The 19,927-nt window shown below is 39.0% G+C and overlaps 1 protein-coding gene across 1 annotated transcript in view; it reads right to left on the bottom strand.

The window, feature by feature from the left end:
* The window catches only part of LOC121900087 (CUB and sushi domain-containing protein 1-like), a 431,770-nt gene that overhangs the window by 194,462 nt on the left and 217,381 nt on the right, over nucleotides 1–19,927 (bottom strand). Inside the window, exons 6-7 of the mRNA XM_042416050.1 lie at nucleotides 6,866–6,978; nucleotides 4,324–4,401 (exon numbers count right to left, since the gene is read on the bottom strand). Of these exons, the coding sequence (XP_042271984.1) occupies nucleotides 4,324–4,401; nucleotides 6,866–6,978 (191 nt within the window). The remainder of the gene's footprint in view (nucleotides 1–4,323; nucleotides 4,402–6,865; nucleotides 6,979–19,927) is intronic.

The following is a 19,927-nucleotide window of genomic DNA, read 5'->3' as shown; positions in this document are numbered from 1 at the left end:
AGTATCACACAGGATTCTAATCAATACTCACTCGGAGAATTATTCATAAATAGAGCGTTCTCAAACTGATTTGAACTTACTCTCGTGTGTGTCTATCTATTAGACTGTGCTTTAATATAGGCTAGAGGCTGTTACAGACAGTCTGTTAGATTATGATTCATAAGCACTCCATTCTCTAGATAGGTAAAACTCATTATCATCAGTCTCTGGTTCTTTGTAATGATTATATATTGCATAAAGGCTGCACATTCTCTGCCATACTGCTATAATATCACCACTGGGAGTCATACGGTGTAAGAAGTGTTGTTCAAAGACTGGTCCGGGACCAAAAATGGACCTTGGCTTTACTTTTTTAATGTTTTAATGACACTAGTTTCTAGCCTCATGGCCTAAGTGTACTGCATTGGTCTAACCTCACTAAGCCTTCGACTCAGTGCAAGAACCCATATTTACTCAGTTTTGGTCCCCATGACAAAAATGCTAGTATGTTTTAATGAGCATGGGTCCCATGGTGAGATACTAAATTTCTCATTTAGGTCCAGGGCTGAAACAGCTTAAGGGATCCCTGGACTACACAGCTAACAGACATTATCATCATTCTTTGGCTCCACATAATGATTACAGATAACAAAGCACATTCTCTACAGTGTGGCTGTAATTTTACAAGTGGGAGAGCTACTTTTGAGAGTCTTTTAACACGCATGCAGGACACACTGGTGATCACTGTGATCAGTATCAAGGTGAAATCCATACAGGGCAATGTGCAATGAGATCTGGATCCCCTGGTGCAGAAGTGTATTACAAGTCCTAAGGTTAACTGACTTTTTGCAGCTGAGCTTTGCTGCTTGTTCAGAGATAGAGTTTGTTTTCATGTATTGTTTTCACTACATTACTGTAATGTATATGTAAGAGACATGCAGAACCTCACTTTTCTAAAGCTGTATCGTAATTTATTTATACACATTTACATTGCAGCCTGAGAGAAACCTCCATAGACTTCCATGGCAAGAGAGTTACTTCACAACAAGATGTTATTGTTAGCTGGCTCATCATGTAAAAAGCAAATGCACGAGATTCAGCCTTGCCAGACTGACTTAATTTCAATTCAGTTCTCTCACATGAGAAGAACTTAGTATATGCCTGCGTCTGTGTGTGTGTGTGCTTGCATATGTGTAAGACAGGGACGCAAGAGAGAGATAGTGAGTGTGCCTGTGAGATCTGAACTCTTCACCAAGCACCACATCATTGATAAATATAATAAACTGATTTGCCCGAGGAACTCCTCACATACGCATGCACGCACTCAAACACACACACCAGTTTTAATTTTAATTGTATGCAACACATGAAGAGGTACACAAGCACATAATATTTCTGATTCACATAAACACACACATTTGCACACACAAAAAACACCATACTAATGTTAATTGCACTAGCACATGCTTGGCTGAGCGTATAAATCAGCAGAATTATTGATGAGGGTTTTATTATGAAGCTAAATGTTAAGGAATGGATGAGGTATGAGCTTGGGCTTCTGTGATAATTAAAAGCCTGTGTCACATGATCTGAATACTGTTTTAGAGGCGTCTCCAAGCTGCCAAGAAATATGTCTGCCACCCTAGACTGTAGACATATTTATCATCGTTTTTATCATTAAATTCATTGTTTTACTGTCTTATGGTCAATATAATGTTAACATTTATTTGGATTCCCATTAGCTTCCACTTAGGTAAAAAACTATTCTTCCTAAGGTCCACACAAAAACACGTCCCATTTGGATCAACAAATCAAACATTACACACACAGAAAAGCTTCAGCAGCTTACAAAATAAAGAGCTTATTAGCCACAGTCTCTTGTTTCCTGTAAAGGGCAACTCTTTAAATAGCAGCTGATGTATTCTAATCCTTATACAAACTGTAGCTATTGAAGACAGTTTATCAGGTTTGAAAATCTTACAAAGCCGACCCTGAGTGTACGGTATAGGGCATTAAAATAAACTTTTGATGGTCTAAATTACAAAATAAACTATGAACTGTACTTACTGTGCATATTACTTGCCAACATTAAAGCACTCCAAAGGAGTATTAGGTATGAATCCTCTTGAGACCTTCGGTGACAAAGTTTTATGTTTTGTCATTGTGCAGTTTTTGAGATAACCATGAAACGTAAGACAGCAGCACTTTGTTCATATCTCACTATAAATAAGAACACTGTGAAGTTTTACTCTGCACATTAGCACACTCAACAGCAAAGACGGAAGAGGTTATTTAAATTAATCGCTGTGAAACATTTTCGTTTCAGTGAGTGAAGTGTGACACTAATAATCACCATCAGCAGTCCGAAATCCAAAGATCTGTAATTTCTTTTTAAATTAACACAAACTATTGTGATTAGTTTGTAATTACTGTCTATTTTATTATACACAGTTTGCCAGTTCACACCTGTGCTGGTTGTCAATGTCAATGCTGTTTGTCACTTCAGAAAATAACTTCACCTTCATGTTACTTGGTTGACTGATGATATTTTCACTGCATACCTACTGAAAATAATGGGACACTGGGTTCTGTGCCCCTTTTACTGTATATACAGCAGATGAGAAAAACGTTTTGGATTTCTGAAAACCATTTACAGCACATAAATTACAGCCTCAAAATTCTAATTAATCTCATGAATAGCTTTGCCATACAGACATGCTTTGTATTCAAGACTCTAAGCACTGTACAATTTTAAAAGTACAAGATGTAGCTTTCACCATGTCACAAACAGCATGGTGAAAGGTAACCGTTTAAATTGCATTGCAATTAAATGTAGGATATACATGTGCACCAGGCTTTGTGCTCTGTGCTTTATTTAAAATGTGTCAGGTAAAGCACTGAGCACATTAAAATGGGACAGTAAAGGAGAGAGGACAGTAGAGAATACTGTCGCAAGACAGAAATTAAAGGAATATTTTAGCATTTTTTTAAACTTATACTGCATATATTGGCCGTCATTCATGTTCACTATAGGATTGCACTCCACTCGTTTACAATATGTCTCAGAGGTGGGCTGTCAAAAATGTATTACCCATTAATTACTCCACCTGATGGAGACTACAGTGTCTCTTTCTTATCTGGATTCTTGGCCACACAGCCAAAAGGAATGAATAAGATGCAGTGGGCACATTTCCAACTTTGGCCAGGAGGAATTGCAACACAAAACATCCAGACTCCATTTAGTTTTTGGAAATTTATACATTTAAAATATGTTTGAAAAGATGAAATGGATGACACAAAGACTTATCCTCTAGGAAGCAACAGCCAGCAGAAAGTGAGTCACTATTCTGCAGTGAGTTTGTTATGAACTGTTAGATTATCTTCCTGACTCCAGCACAGGGAGGTGCACTGTGTGTAACAACAGGAGGCTCGAGAATGTAGTTGAAGTTAAAATGTATGAAACCAGCAGAACAAAATAGATATTCATGAATACATCTTTTGGTATCCAAACATGATAGCTGTGCAAGTGTGGATACGCCAATCAGATTTTGCTTAGGGTCTCAAAAAAGAGTTGGACAAGCCAGCCCTGATTTGAACAGCACAAATGATTGCCTCCAAAATGACCATAAACCATACTGATTTTAGTCTCAAAAAACCCCAGAAGAATATTGTTCACAGTACATGCAATATTATGTTTTCACATTCCTCTGTGAAGTTAAAACACCTGCATTAATACCGTGACACAAACATTCACATGCTGAAATAGTAGCTTTCATTATTGTGCTCTTTTTGATTGTTTTGCTCATCAAGAAGTAATTATAAAAAAGAGATGTATAATGGTTGATTGGTTTGTAATGAAATGAAATGTAGGAATAGTTTGAACAGAACTTGACTGTTAGGAGAAAAAACATTTTTTCTTTGCTGGGTGTATTTTAAATATACTACATCTTTAAATACACATATTTTTCTTCTGTAAACACAAATAACCCCTATTCATATAACCGGTTTCATATGCACCCGTGACCGTTGGCTGGGAAGAAGAAAAAGACAGAAAGTGTGGTGTTAATTCTTGTCTCCTAGAAGGGCAACCCCAGTGAAAAATAGATGAAATCCCAGCCCCTGCCACATCAAAGATGGATGCAAGCTGTGTGTCCTTGTGTACATACAGTGTGTGCTTGTGTGTGTGTGTGTGTGTGCGTGTGTGTGTGTGTGTGTGTGTGTGTGTGTGTGTGTGTGTGTGTGTGTGTGTGTGTGTGTGTGTGTGTGTGTAAAAAGGACTGTCTAAATGACGTACAGTCGCACTATCTACAAACACACACAAAAAGCAGACAGTAGTTTACTTACAGACAGCATTTTTGTGACTGGAGTCTTTACTGGGCATCATCTTCACTCCTCTGGACTTCAACTCTATTGCTTTCTTCACTGCAGAAATGAGGGGAGATGTAGGTTATTAATTGAATTATGAATCAAATTTTATAAACTTCAATTACCATACATCTTTTTTTTTCCCTAACAGCTTATCCTTTTCAAGGTTGCCATTTGGTGCACATCAACTACTGTATGTGCGCATTCCAGAAAGTGCTCCACACTCCTCCTATAACAAACCTACAGCAAATGCAACTGTGGCAGAAACAGAAAATTAGAACATGGAGAAATGAGAGGAGATTAAAAGACACAGAGAAGTGGGGACAAGAGAGAAAAAAAGAAGAGCAAAGGAGAGGAGCAGCATTAAAAATTATTCCATCTATTTTATCCTAAGTATCAGCACTGCAGAGGACAACAGAAAAATCTGTGCTACGACCAAACTACATTCTGCTGAGAAATAGACTTGGCATGAAAAGCACATCTCTCTCTCTCTCTCTCCCTCTCTCACACACACAAATACACACGACAGGAGAGACAGACAGAGAGGAAATGACAGAAGCACCGAAGGCAAGAACAAGGACCAATAACTGAGGAAGCGAGACGTAGGTTAAGTTGAATAGAAAATGGATGGAGGGAGACAGGAAGTGAGACACACAGGAAGACAGACAGCTCTTGGATCACCCTGTTTTGTATTGGAAGCAGCCAATTTAATCTGAGGCACTAATATGCACCTTAATATGCTAATTTTGCCCATATAACCAGTCAATAAGATGACAGGAATGGCCCAGCAAATCCAGTCAGGTGATTTCAAACTTCTGTCCCCGGTAAATGCTATTTTCGATCATATGAAGATAACGCAAAGAACCTCCCCATAAAACCCAAACACACTCACACACACACACACACTGATACTTCCAAGTTCTATCTTGTTTATGTTTTTATATACACACTGCATTTACAGCAAACTGTATCTGGATATCCTATCTGGATAAGGGAAAACACATGTAAAAGCAAGGTGCAAATGCACTAGAAACGCACTGTAATCAGAATGTGATTGGATTGCCCAGACCACATTTGGAGGTGGTCTGGCTCGCATTGTGATCAGATCTCAGCCAGGTGTAAATGCGATCTGTACAGCATGACCAAATTTAAAAGGAAAATCCACCCAGCACAAGTAGTAGCGGCAGCAAGTCCTCTCTTACAAAAAATGAATGACGCCCCTCCACGGCATTGCTTCCCTCCTGGAACAAGCCATGTCTGATGAAAAGTCGCCAGCCCCACCTAGCTAATTTGCATTTTCAGATCCAATCCCGATATGGGTATAATCAAGATATATTATTAAAGGTAGAGTCAGTCATTTTGGAGAAAGACTGTTGATATTTGAACTAAAAACCCAAACAAATACACCCCTCCCTTCATGCTCCTTTAGAAGCTGCGCCACCCAAATTCATGGACGCACACTGCCAAGGCAACAAGAGAAAAATGGCAGAACCCAGAACGATGCGTCAGCTGTATAGTCACTTCTGTTCTTCTCACACTTTATCACGAGCGAGAAAAAAAAAAATTGTCTCATGTGAGCACAACAGTCCATCCACACTCTCTGCCTCTATGCAGCTTCCCCATTTCTCCTTGACCTGCGTTCAGCATCTCTGTACACAGAAGCAGCCGCCTGTCAGCTGCAGCTCCTCGGGAGCTGAGAGGACAGCGGCATGTTGGCTCCACAGGAAGAAATCGAAAGTGTTTGTATTTATTGACTCATTGATACAGTTAATAAGTTGAAAACACATGTACAGCGGGATATCTGTGTGTTTTAAACAGCTGCCTGCTCAGATTACGCTTCACTAAATGCGACAGAAGCAGACTCAGAGCGTAAAGAAACATGAGGGGGTCTTTGTGAGACTGTCTCGGATTCAGTGTGGATTGATACATTTAATAAAATGGAAGCATATCTGTTCTGTGAGAAAACACTCTCTATGTGAATTTGCCACAACATCTCTCTCTCCAGTTCGCCAGCCCTCCCCACCATTTAACGGGAGCTGGAGATGGGAGTGTGTCATGTCTCCACACAGACAGCTACTCCGATGACTTCCCCCTCCGAGCCACTGTGTTTACATGCTCATTTACAAAGCCTGTGCTGTGTATGAAAACCAGATTTTTTTTTCAGCGCACACAAAGAGCAGACAGCTAGCTGACCATGAGGAGATATTTACTGAATTTGACAAAATGTGTATTGGATTAGAATTGCTAACTCTACCTTTAATACCGGTTCTAAATGCAAATGCTCGAGGATTGGCTGTCATTATCCAGATGATGTAACCAGTTTAATATCAGGTGCGTGGGACCTAAATGTTTCTAAATGAGATTCCTTTCCATAAAAGTGACCTTCAATATGGATGCAGCTCCCAACATGCATACACACACACACACACACACCCGGAGATGTGTTCACACCATACTATAGATGAAAAAGGGAAGCTAAGAACATTTAAGTAATGAGAGTGAGGTAGTGTGTGTAACATACCTTGGTACTGAGCACTGAATCCTTTTCTACGATGGTTGCTGTCTGAGGTGAAGTGTATCCGAAGCCAGTTCTTACTTGATATCACTGGTGAGGGCAGGGTTGTACCAGTTAGCCTAGAGGTAAACAAATAGGAAACAATCAACAAAAACAACAATAACCAAACTGAAGTCATTAAGGCAGAACTGATATACTGAGGTTCCCATTTTTATAATTGATATGTGTCAGTCTTCATTAATCAGATTAAGTTGCATTAACTTCTTGGTACTAAATGTATTTATTTTATATTGTAGAGTATACAGCAGAGAGAGAGAAGGCAGATGGGGAAAAAGAAGGTATAACCAACCAAAAAAAGTTGTTATTGCAAAACCACAGTATCCACCGATGGTAAGACAAAACATTACCCGACAGAATCTTTCTCCAGTGAATACACTATATGTTGCATTGTGTTGCGTATTTCTACATTTCTGTATGGTCCACATTGCACAGGGATTACTTTTCCGGACAGTACATGCTGAATTTTTGTCATAACCTGCAGTGACAGCATGTGCACTCGGTTCATGGATGTGCTCATGCAAGATACATATTTCACTTTGGGTAGGAAAAAAATGCCGTTGTTGGAGATTGCTGCCCTGTAATTACATATTGCAGCATTACAGATTGAAGCACGACCAACCATGGTTATGAAAAATCTGTAATTTATCGTCACAAACAATCGTAAATACAGTATACCATACAACATCACAGAAGTATGAGCAAGTCGAGCATAAATTCCTTCACCTAAGGGCCGATACAATTTAGTTCTTGTGTACCACTGAAAAAATATCCCTTTATAAAGTGTAACTTTCCAGAGAGTTCAGAGTATGATTTTCATGTTACTGCATTGTCCTCCAAGGTGCAAAGGCTGGTTGTAATTTAAGGAAGTTGTAGGGAAAAGTCCCCTCATGTTTTAAATACAGATAGTACAAACCCTCAAACAACAGAACCAGCTCTTTGCCAACAACTCAGTGAGATTTCCAAACTTTTCATTGACCAGACCATCTAAACAACATCCTGCAAACTGAAAGGATCAGATAAGGAACTCCTGATCTCCTGCATGTTCACTAAACCAGACCACCTTTGACCCTTTGACCCTTCAAGAGCCAGCAACTTGGCCAATTCACACCCCAGTGTGGGCTGACAGTACAACTTGGTTAAACATCCCCCACCATCCGCTATCATAACTCACCTCAAGGAACCAGTCACCCACAGAGACCAGCTGGTACCACTTTTAATCTTAAATGATTTTTAGGTCTCAAATAACAAACCAAAGAACTGATCACTGGGCATACCAGCATAAAGCACAAGATAGCTTGAAAGTCATCACCACTACCACCAACAACAACATGTCATGCCCCAGTGGCATACAGACATTTACCAGAACAGTCCACAGCAAACATGTGGACACACTCTCTCTCTCTCTCTCTCTCTCTCTCTCTCTCACAAACACACACACACACACACACACACACACACACAAATGTAGCACACAGCCTGGCCCCTGCTGTTTATAGTCTGACCAAAGACAACAAAGGACTGAAAACCCATGGACTCTAAAATGTAAATTTTTGTCAAAGGACAATTGATACAGCATGTGAGTATGTATGTGTATATCACCTAATGTGTCTGCTTTAGATATACTTTTATTCCACTGCCTTTAAGCCAGGAAGTGTACCACTGTCACAATTCCATCATCTTTGATAACTCTAATGTTTAGTACCGTTCTGCTTGTTTCACTCTAAAAAGGCCAAAGCTACATTTCAAAATGTAAAAATGGCAAAATGGGAAATTATGCAATTGTTATAAGACTAACATGTTGATTAAAAGACTAACAGCATTCAGGAGTTGAACCTGCTTGCCCATGGAATCCCCCCACCCACCCAATGGTCTCTTATCTGAGAAACCATGCTGCCCTTTCGCTGGTTGAATGCTGCTTTTTGCTGGTTGAAACGACAAGTGTTGTGAAAATGCCAGCCTGAAAAGGCTATTTGAAACCATGCTTGCTTTGTTGCTGGTTGAGTGGAAATGCTAATCTGAAGATGTGGGTCAAGAAAATGCTAGTTGAAACCAAGCTAGTCAGAAAAGGCTAGCTGAAAAATTTAGTGTCATGAGTTAACAATCAGAACTAGGAGAGCTATACCAGCAGCTCCCCTCCACTGAGAAATGTTCAGATCTGGACTTCCATACTTGTTCTTCCAGATCCAGACTTCAGCCTTCTCAACCCAGCACATCCATTCTCTGCAAGAAGCCACTCCAGGGAGCAAGCAAGTATTTCTACAAAATCTCCATCAACTTGCTCAAAGCCTGGTGCTTTCATAATCGGTAACTTCAATTGGCAATTCAGAACTAAGCTGACATCTCATCTGTCGATCAGATCTCTCATACCAACTAAATAATAGATAACTGCATCATTCACTTCAATCATTCACTAGCCATAGCCTTGTACACCAGTTTCCCCTTCCCCCCTTTGTGTTTGTGTTTGTAATATTGTAGTTGTAGTGTGTAGTAATTGTAGCTGTAATATTAGTAATAAATGTGTGTGTAACTAAAAGTGAACTTGTTGGTGTTTTCTTGTGCTTGCATCTCAGTCACTTAACCTTAAAAGAACTTTACCCTCGCAAATTCTAATTAAGATTAATAACAATAATAATTCCAATTGACCTCTCTTGTATGGCCGACAAGGATGAATATTTCCCTATTATTATCGTATGAGTTATGTTGCTGGACAAATAATTTCATATTTGAGTCATGCATAATAATAATTCATAATCCCCTCTTAAAATCATAAAAGGTTTTGGTTGAAAGGCAATTTGTTCCACTGAAAAATGTGGATGTGGGAACTGAATGAGTGATATTATCCCTTCCGATAATGATCACCACGGACCAAAAGCAGAGCACTGCGGGTATACTGGGTATAGTATAACTCTTACATCTAAATTTGTGTTACTGAGGGAATATTCAGCAAATCTTTGTTGGAAGAAATGAGAAACATTAAAGTAGGAGAAGTGAGTGAATGAAGATAACTAAAGTAGTAAAAAGTCAGCAAAGTTCACATCTTCAAAAACAGTTTCCAAAGCATCACCACTGAGACGATGAGTTGGTTGCCTATGGTAAGTCTTACATCAGCTGTAGCTGCTCTCGCATTTCGTTACCAACGGCAACCAAGGCGGTGGTTTAAAAAAATAAAATAAAATTTAAAAAAAACCTTGGGAAAATGGTGCACTGAGACAAAAAAAAAAAGGAAATGATGTAAGAGACTGCCTGGAAGCCAATGTTCCACCGTTCTCCCTAGAGCAACTAGAGCCACTGTAACTGCCCTTTAATAATGCCTCAGGTATACTGAGCAGATAGGGAGACATTGAGGGAGGAGGAAACACAGATAAGGAAAAGGACAGAAACAAAATATGAGAGGTGGTAAAATAATATTAAGATCACTTGTTAGAGGACCTTATTGAGTGCTTATTATAGGAGACACAAAGTTCTGTCTCTGTGAATACAGTTGGGAAGGTTATCAAATTTTTAAAAAAGGACTGAAAGAGACAGCTCAAGAAAATCAAAGAAAAAGAGTATGAAAAATGTCAGATGAGACAAAAGCACTGCCAACGTGTCTGCCTGAAGGCAGTCTGAATATAGTACACAGTGAAAAGAGCAATGTGTTATCTCTCAACGAGTCAACTAGTGGTCTTTATCAGTTAGCGAGGTTACATGCAAATGTGTGGTAGTGTGACATAATGAGCAGTGATATAGTATGAGCCTGAAACTCAGAGGACAAGGATTCAAATCCCCATTTTGGCAAGCATCAGCACTGTTGTAGTGTCTTTGAGCAAGATTTTCCAGAGACAATGGTTATGTCCGAAATCACCTCCATGTTTTTCCATTCACAAACCCCATCTTATAGCATTTTTTGCATGGCCATAATTGGTTAGAATGTTTATTAATAGTAATAACTGGGATGTGGACCATCATCAAGTCAAGCATCATTTGATTACGGACTGATGGTTCAAGAACAAGAGAAACTAGTCCTCTCTGAAGACATTATTCATTGAAGTACAGCATTTTTATACCATGTTATTCTTATACATGTATGGGCATTAAATCATGAAATTTGGTCTATTTTCAATATGATTTGATTCATGGTGCTGACTCAGTTTTGATGGTAAAATCTAACAAGAACATTCCTGTCCTGAAGTTCAGCATTGGGAAATCACCTCCTATGTAGCAATGGCAAAATGGTATTGTTGAATTTGATGTTCAAATCGTGGTATTATACATCAGCTCAGATTAATCACATGATAATGTGTATATCATCTGCTCATGACGGGCTCAGATGATCAATTTATTGGTACCTCAGTGTCACTGGTTTTTAGAGACATCGAGGTAATTCTTTCAATGTCTTTTGTGAAACCAAAATGAAACCCTTTGCAACTTGATTAGCAATTGTTTTTTTTCCAGCAAAGCCCTGCAGAAATACTTCTGGGAAAGAGAGTGACTTAACTAAACTCATCTGGGAGCTGCTCAGTGTATTTCTTTAGGAGCTCAATTTAAACAAATAAACAGCTTGGATGAACTGAAACAAGCAGCTGACAATATTTTACAATCCTGGCTTCTTTCTCTCTTAAGATTTTGCAAACAATAAAAAAAACTGCTCCATTATATTTTCAATAGCAAAAGTGACATTTGGCCAAACAGTAATTTATATTTGTAGAAAGCTTGTGTTGAGCACTGTCACTATGACTAAAAGAGAAAATTGTAGCTGGATGAAACTGTAGGTGAAGAAAAAGACTTGTTTTAAGGGTATGGCCACTAGGGATGTGCAGAGGGCCCAGTATTTGTATTTGTATATGTATTTGTTGAGGCAGCAAAATTATTTGTATTTTGTACTGGTATTCGAATAAAAGTGAAAAGAGGCTTAAAAAGTTAAAGTGATGCTAGTTAAGATCAGTTCTCAGATGAAGTCTATATCCATAGTGCTTCAGAAGGTTTGTTCTTTTTTATCCTATGCACTACAGTAAACTTGTGTTTATTTACACATTTTTGTGTTTTTAAGTCTCCTTTCTGCTGTCTAGTGGCAAGAAATCAATTATTGCAGCTTTAAGAATTGCTGAAAAATTCTCCCTCTTCAAAAAGTTTTTTAGCGGTAGGACTAAGTTTAGGGTGAAGGTTTTGTTTAAGTTCAGGGTAAGGGTTCAATAAACTTATGTGGTGCTGATGATGAAGGTGAGGGTTAGGAGACAATAATGAATATAGCTATCGGAAGGTCCTGAACGGATGGAATCAAAGGGATGCATTTTGATGTACGAATAAATTTTATTAAATCAGAGAAATGCTGTCACTGTGTTTGTTGGAAAGAACAAAAAGACAGGGAAATGTGATAAGTAGAGAGAGAAACACATAAAAAAAATTAGAGATATGCTGCATCTCCTCCATTATTCATGTTGACCGGCCAGCTGCCTGACATTGGAATGAGGGAGGGACAAGAGGTCAGAGAGGAGGAGGACAAAGGGATGAGAGCGAAGAAGATGGTGCAAATGAGAGGACAAGAGAGGAGAGACTGATAAAAGTTCAAGAGAAGACAGGCTGAGTCGGTGAAAAGAATACAGGGCCTGCAGCTCAGAAGTTAGATGGAGTTGGAGATGAAGATGAAGATAGAGAGGAGATAAAATGATGGACAGGTTTGACAGAAACCGGTAAAGCAGGCTATAGGATGACCAGACAAAATGTGAGAGAAAGAGAACTTAGAGGAAGGAAGGCAGTGGAGAAAGAGGCTGCAGCAAAACAGAGACTGATGGATGAAGAACATAGAAGAGGATGTGAGGGCAGGAAATTCACTTAAATGACCAGGAGGCGAGAGGTTACAATCCCTGTGAGAAGAGGTAGAGAGTGAAAAAAGGGGGTAGTCAAGAAGGCAAGTGTAAATGAGGTTGGACATAACAAGTACTAGGTTGTAAAGGATAAAGATAAATGAGAAAGCGAGTGAAGCTGGAAGGAAATGAGTGATGGGAGAAAGGGGAGGAGGAGATGGAGAAAGGGAGAGAGAAGAGAGAAGTAGCTCTTCCAGGGATAAAGTATAGAGGAAGGTGTGGAAGGGGAGCCAGAAAGGAGAGTTTGCAGAACTAAAAAAAGAGAGGAGATCAGAGCACAAGAGAGTAGATAAGAGGAAAGAGAGAGGAGAGGTTTGACAGACCTGAGAGGAGTAGACAATTGGAGAAGAGAGAGACCAAGTCACAAAACAGAGAAGAGAGGGGGACAAAGAAACCAAGAGCTGGAGAGAGGTATTTCTGTGCCTGCCATAGCACTTCTCTATTATTAGACCACTAGCTTTTGGTGATACATGAATATCATAAAGACACAGACATAACTTTCTGTCGTCTGGGCACTGTTGTTTTGGCCCCTGCTCTCCCTGGGCAGCTTGTATTGCTGGCAATACATTATTTTAAGTTTATTTTACTGTTGCACTTATTGCAGTACCCTGTGGAGGTGAGCATCTGCAAAATGACAAAGAGGCACTGTAAAAATAAATGATTGGATGCAAGTCAGAGAAGTTGGAAAGCAAATTATCCACAACAGATAGCTGTTTATTCCAAGTGCTTAGTGCAAAACCCTAGTACACCAGCACTTTTAATCTCATAACACGCCCACACACTCTTACAGACACACACACACACAGACAATCACACAGCCAGTAAACATAATTTAAAATGTAAATGTAATAACAGGACAAGAGAGGTGTTTCAAAGTGGAGAAAAGAGAGCAAGTGAGGGCTTTTGAAAAAGGAGCAGGGAGAGAAGCAAAGAAAGGGAGGAACAGAGGGGACAGCTGGAGAGGATCCGAAAGAAAGGAACCTAAAGGCAGGGGTGAAACGAGATGGGATGAAAGGGGAGAGAAAAGAGGAATAAATAAGAGATTGAGGATAGAAAGAGGGAAGATAAGACAAATACAGAGGAGAGATGTTAGAGGAGAAGATAAGAAGTCTGAGCCTATTTCTTTGGCATATGTCATTGGTTTAGTGAGAACCTCTCGTGAGGAGGCACTGATGATGGAAAAAGTTTACCTAAAGATGCTGCAGGCATGCTGTTGTGGTACCTTTTGAAATGGCAGAAGGGGCCCGAGTTTCAGCAGGTGGGACCAGAGAGTGTGTTCAAATAATAAGGAAATCACACTGCTAAACCTTGCTGGAAAAGTCTGCCAAGATTAAGGTGCTATAAAAGATTTTCCAGCTGATTGCTGAAGCTCACATTCAGGAAAAGCAATGTGGATTCTGTCCTTGTCATGAAAAATATATATAATTTTACCTATATGAAGTTATAGAGATTTGTTAATGTGTTCTGGGGCTTTGTAAAATGCTTACGGCCGTGTTCTCCAGATTTGTCTGTGGGAGTATTGGGTGTCAGAGCCATCAAGTTTGTTCAAGCAGGGTAGTGAACTCTGATAAGGGTGTGCCTTGATATTTCCTCTGTTTGTAATAAACATGGAGAGGAAATCAGTAGTGACACTGGCTTGGCATTTCTGCTGTTTGCAGATGATGTTGTCCTTCTGGGATCATTAGACCATCATCTCTGTGTGATGCGCTTTGTATGAGAATCAACACCTTCATGTCTGAGCCAACAGGGTCCCATCAAGGTGAGCAAGTGCCTCGTGGATACAAATTTGAGAATATTGGAGTTTTACTCACACACTAGACCAATGAGACTAACCGCCAGTTAGGTGAATCAGTGACATTAAGCAGAAAAATAAACGAAAATACAGTTACCACTGAAAAAGTGGCTAGTCTCATTTTCAATGAGGAGGTAAGACATTAGGCGCACAACAAGACCTTGAAGTTCATTGAAAGAAGTCAGCTGAAAGAGTTCTGGCAGCTGGTAAGGATGTTTTGCCAGTCCCCCTCATTCCCACCCCGCTGCAGGTGTATCAAGCTCAGCTTACTGAGGAAGCTAGAGAAGCCACATCGCCCACCTACTATTGACTATGACTGTGGATCCCCTTGAAGAAGAAGATGGCCATTCCCTTAGAAACAGCATCTGGGCTGCTCTTCTTTGTGGCAACCAAATTAATGGATTCTGACCTGGTTAAATGACTAGAAAATGACCTGAATAAGCACCTAGAAAATGGATGACTGAATGGAAATTACTTTGCTACTACTGTTTCTATCACAGCCAATAAAGTAATTAAAAATGAAACTGAATGTGTGTGTGTGTGTGTGTGTGTGTGTGTGTGTGTGTGTGTGTGTGTGTGTAAGAGAGAGAGAGAGAGAGAGAGAGAGAGAGAGAGAGAGCTGCGAATCAGAAATACAGAAAGTGGTGGTGAAAAAAGAGATGTTAAATGAAATTTAAAAAAGATGACATGGTTGAACAGATTACCACATAAGACAATACAGTGCAGTGCAAATTGATGGAAAAATTACTTCAGTCTGAACTGTAACATAACCCATCCAGGTTATTACAGGTTATTTACTTGCTGGCCTATCGTGTGTATGGCCACCATACATATTTATATTACAATGATTTTCTTTTTACTTTCTCATAGGCTTTTGAAAGTGGCATCAGCAGACTATACCAGAAATAATGACCCATAAGAAGAAAGACAGATGGAAAGAACATATTTTACAAAAGAACAAAGATGAGGATGCGCTAAAAACCTTTAAGAGGCAAATAGCCTCCGCATGTAAGTGAATGAATAACTGACTGAATACATGAATGATTATGTGCATGAGTTACTTTCTGGACTCAGGGGATACTTTGCATTATAATTTGTGGTCTTGCTATAATAGATTTGGCGTTACTTTTATATCATGTGTGCTATATAGGGAAATGACCATAAGTATCATATAATATTATACATTTGTCATGTGTGGACGCACCAAAAACCACCAATGACTTCTTACAAGCGACATGTATTAAGGAAGGAGCCCTGATTCACGGGTAATAGTTTCATCACATTAAGTGTAGTGACCGTGTTACCCAATTAATGGAATAATTGTCAATTAGGGCCTTTCATTTAGTTAGAAGTCTGGAAAAGATAGGAAGAGGTTCATTTAATGTGTAAATTCAGAGATTCCATCACCCTTTTTAAATCAGCATAACAACCTGCTGCTCATTAAAAATCCCTGACTATCATGGTGATGATACATTATAGCAAATTCTTGAGTTTTCAGCACTTGCAACTGGGTTAAAATCAATGTGAATAATGTAGTGGGCAATAAAGAGCAAAATATGATTAATCGCTGTTAGTCGTGCTCCTTGGATATAATGGCCTTTAGCAGAGTAAGAATTCATTCAGTTGAGGAAAATGACACCACTAACACTGCTGAGCTTTAAGCATTTCAGTTTGTCTTGTGCTTTGATAGACTGATAGAGGATAGAGGAGGACAGGATAGAAAGGAGGCAGAGAAAGAGAGAGAAGAAGAAGGGATAGCTGGAGGGAGTGTTGAAGTGCAGAGAGTAAAAAAAAGATAGAGAAATGACGGAATAGGAAAAGGGTAGAAGGGTCGAGGTTAGAGCGCAGAATGGAGGAGAGGGGTTTAAGAGCAGGGAAAACATTGCTGTAAACATTTATGATACTGATAAACACTGCACGCTGACGTAATCGTAGAGAAAATCTGTTCAGATTTTAAGATAACAGCTTGTTTTTTCACATGTGCACAGAATTATCCAGATAACAGTCTATATTCCATGTAAAGTCTATTTAGTCAGGATAAGCAGTTTATGTGTCTTAGTATTCAGGTCACCAAAATCCCGGCACACACAAGTAAACAATGTAAACTGAACTTACAAAAGGACTCGGAAAGAACAGTGCAAAGTTGAGTAGTATTTTGGCAGATATTGGTACAGTACATTCCTGTTTTGTTATTTAGGTTTTTGAGATAAGAGCTCATCTGTGCTTTTATAAATAGGATAGCTGAAATAATCTAATCAGATATTGGTCTCTTAAATATAATATATAATTGCTGATGCCATCTATTTCTGACATTTACTATTCAGGCTCTTGTAGAAGCTGAGACATGTTCAGCCCTGAATCCAGAATTGATGATACTGTCAGTGCCTCTAACTCTTAATCTTCATACATGTCCACCATTAACTATAAATATTGGTCGATGGATTGACTGACAGCATGTCATATACATATTTGATATTTTGCAACACAGTAGTATATAATAGTGGATCAGCTTGTTCATGAAATCAGGGTCACTGCTCAACATTTTCATTGATCATGAACTAAAAGTAACAGTAAAACATATGTATATAAATATATATATATATATATATATATATATATATATATATATTAAGGGTTCTGAGGTTGGTTCACACATGTCCAAGTTCATAATGCATTAAAATAACATGATTGAAGTTGAAAATTAAAAATCCAAGGTCTCTCCTCCACACAAGCCAGCCACTGCTGCTTGGAGAAAAAGAAATGTCCTTTTTAAAAAATTGAGTTAACTGTTCAGATGTTTGATTTCCCCTGATGAATCTAGATCTTCATATTGGTTTATGGAAAACATGGACAAATACTGTATATGCACTAAGTGGGAATGATGACCTCCTCAACTGCATGCAGAGGCAGCTGTGTGACCTGTTGACATTTCACTTGCTGAAAAAAGAAATATAAATAAATGCATACTATAGGCATTATAATGTGATAAAGCCATTGCACTCAAGTAGACACCAGCAAAAAAAAAAAAACAGAAATAAAAAAGGCCTGGAGGTCTTCTGAAGTCTCTCTTTCTGTCTCCCTGATCCCGTCGTTTTTGTCATTTTGCCTCTCAGTTATCATTACCATCATTTTCTCCTCCATCCTCTGTGCAGTCCACCTTATATAACACAAATAATCCCGGTGAAATAAAGTTCACATTAGCCAGTAACTTCTCTTTTTGCCAGTCTGAAAAGTTAAGTAGCCAACTCTCACTCAGCAGGCAGGTTTGTAGTTAAGTGAGATGGCTCTAAACATTACAGTCTAGCAGGCCAGTCGCATGAAAACTGGATACAACTATTAGATTATCCAGGACATAATCTTCCAAGTTAGATTTAAATTTGTAAGAAATGTTATGATAGTTTACTAGAGCAAAAACAGAAAACACATTTGCTTATAATTGTATGCTGAAATAACATTTCAGGTTTAAGACATGAAAAGGCCATGATTCTATTCTGAAGAAAATCATTCACTTTGTCCAGTTGAATAAAAAAGTATTATAGTCCGAGCACATTACTTGTGTGTGTGTGTATGTGTGTGTGTGTGTGTGTGTGTGTGTGTGTGTGTGTGTGTGTGTGTGTGTGTGTGTGCGCGCGCAGCAGTGTTTGTGGGTATGTGACAGCTAGTCAACCTGACATTCAACCTGCCAGCTATCAGACAGGAACATGAAACAGGAAATTGCTTTTGGGACAGCCAATCAGAAAAAGCTCTGAGTAAACAGGAAGAACCCGTCAGAGTGGTCCTGTCAGGTGTCAGTCATTTTCACAATGACATGCCCACATGCCTCAGTCAAAGTGTCAATCATCTCTTAATCCCACCTCTGGAGAAAAGTACTTAGTATTGCATTGGATGGTGCATGGCAGAGGCCCATAGAAGTATATTTTTTATGTAACTGAATTGTTTTTGCCATACATCTCGAAATAACAACTTTTAAAGAGTTTTATGTTCACACAAAACATTTAACTACTTTTACGTAATCAAGTAAAATACTGAATATCAAACTTAGTTCAGTTTGGTCCTTAACCTAGTATAACATACCATTATTGTGTCACCTTATTGTGTCACCAATTTGTCAACATAAGTTTGACAGTACACCTGTTCTTATACACAAATATAACTTGTATTTGTGATTTGATTTGTATTTCTTTAATCTATTTTTTGTGCAGCAATACATTTCAGCAAGTGTTTTTTTTTTATTTATTAACTGAAACCACATTTGTTGTGGTGCATAAGGCTTTTGTTGTGGCTCATCAAACAAATTGCCAAATTACCTCCTTCTAGAGTCCAGGACTCCTACTCTAATTGTAGGGTTTTATTAAGCCAACCTAATAATGTGAATGCTTACCGGTGTTATGGTTAATCATTTGAGATCAGAATTGTCAAGTCAATAGGCTTCAGTTTTAGCAGCCACCATTTTCCATGTGACAAAATGCTGGGTGCACTCTCCCTGTACACTCCCTGTGTTCCCCCTTCATTGCAGAGGGTGGGTTGACAGTGGTCCTTGAGTGTTATACTGACAGGGACCATCTATGTGTGTATGTCTGTCAGAGCCTGGAGAAACGATCAACAGCTCACACTGTCAGAGGGCCACTTAAGACCTGACGCAGACACACAGACATATATACACATACACACACACACACACACACACAAACGGTATCATGAGAATGCCATGGTTGATGTGTACTGCTTGGCTGGTGACAGGACTAAACGTGCAATTATTCTCCATTCCTTTCGTTTCCATCTAGTGCTATCCTCTCTGCCTCCCTCACTCCACTTATTTATCTGTCGGCCTATCCATTCTATTCCTCTGCAAGTTGCTCCACAATCATGAACCATTTTCTACACATGGAAGACAATGTCATCTATCAGTTGGAGTCAGGAGAACGTGAAAAATTGAAGACAAGAGGGTTTCTGTCAGACAAACTGATCTATGATTGCATTTTTCAAAATCATATCAGAAAAGATAAATAAAGATTCCAAAATCGTATTGCCACTGTTACACAGCATTGCCTCATCCCCTTTGCCCTCTAGATACAGCCATACCTGGTCTCATACACATTTGTATTTATTGAATTGGACTGAATGTCATGTCACCTTGAGCAGTTTTGAGAATCCTTAGGACACCTCCACAGTGTAAAGACAAGCTGAGGATGAATGAATGCATCTCACTGTTAAAGAAAAAGGATGTGTTGCAAATAATTCTCCGTGTCAGAGGGGGAAAAAAATCATTTCATGTGGCAGCAACTAGTCCAGAGATTTATAAATTGATTTAATTGATATTTTTATGAAGACAATTATTTCTTCTTCAATTACACAGACAATAATTCATCACCC

This window comes from Thunnus maccoyii, chromosome 1, assembly GCF_910596095.1.
Source record: "Thunnus maccoyii chromosome 1, fThuMac1.1, whole genome shotgun sequence".
Taxonomy (NCBI): domain Eukaryota; kingdom Metazoa; phylum Chordata; class Actinopteri; order Scombriformes; family Scombridae; genus Thunnus; species Thunnus maccoyii.
The sequence above is the reverse complement of the archived record's forward strand: the minus strand, read 5'-3'. Positions and strand labels throughout refer to the sequence as shown.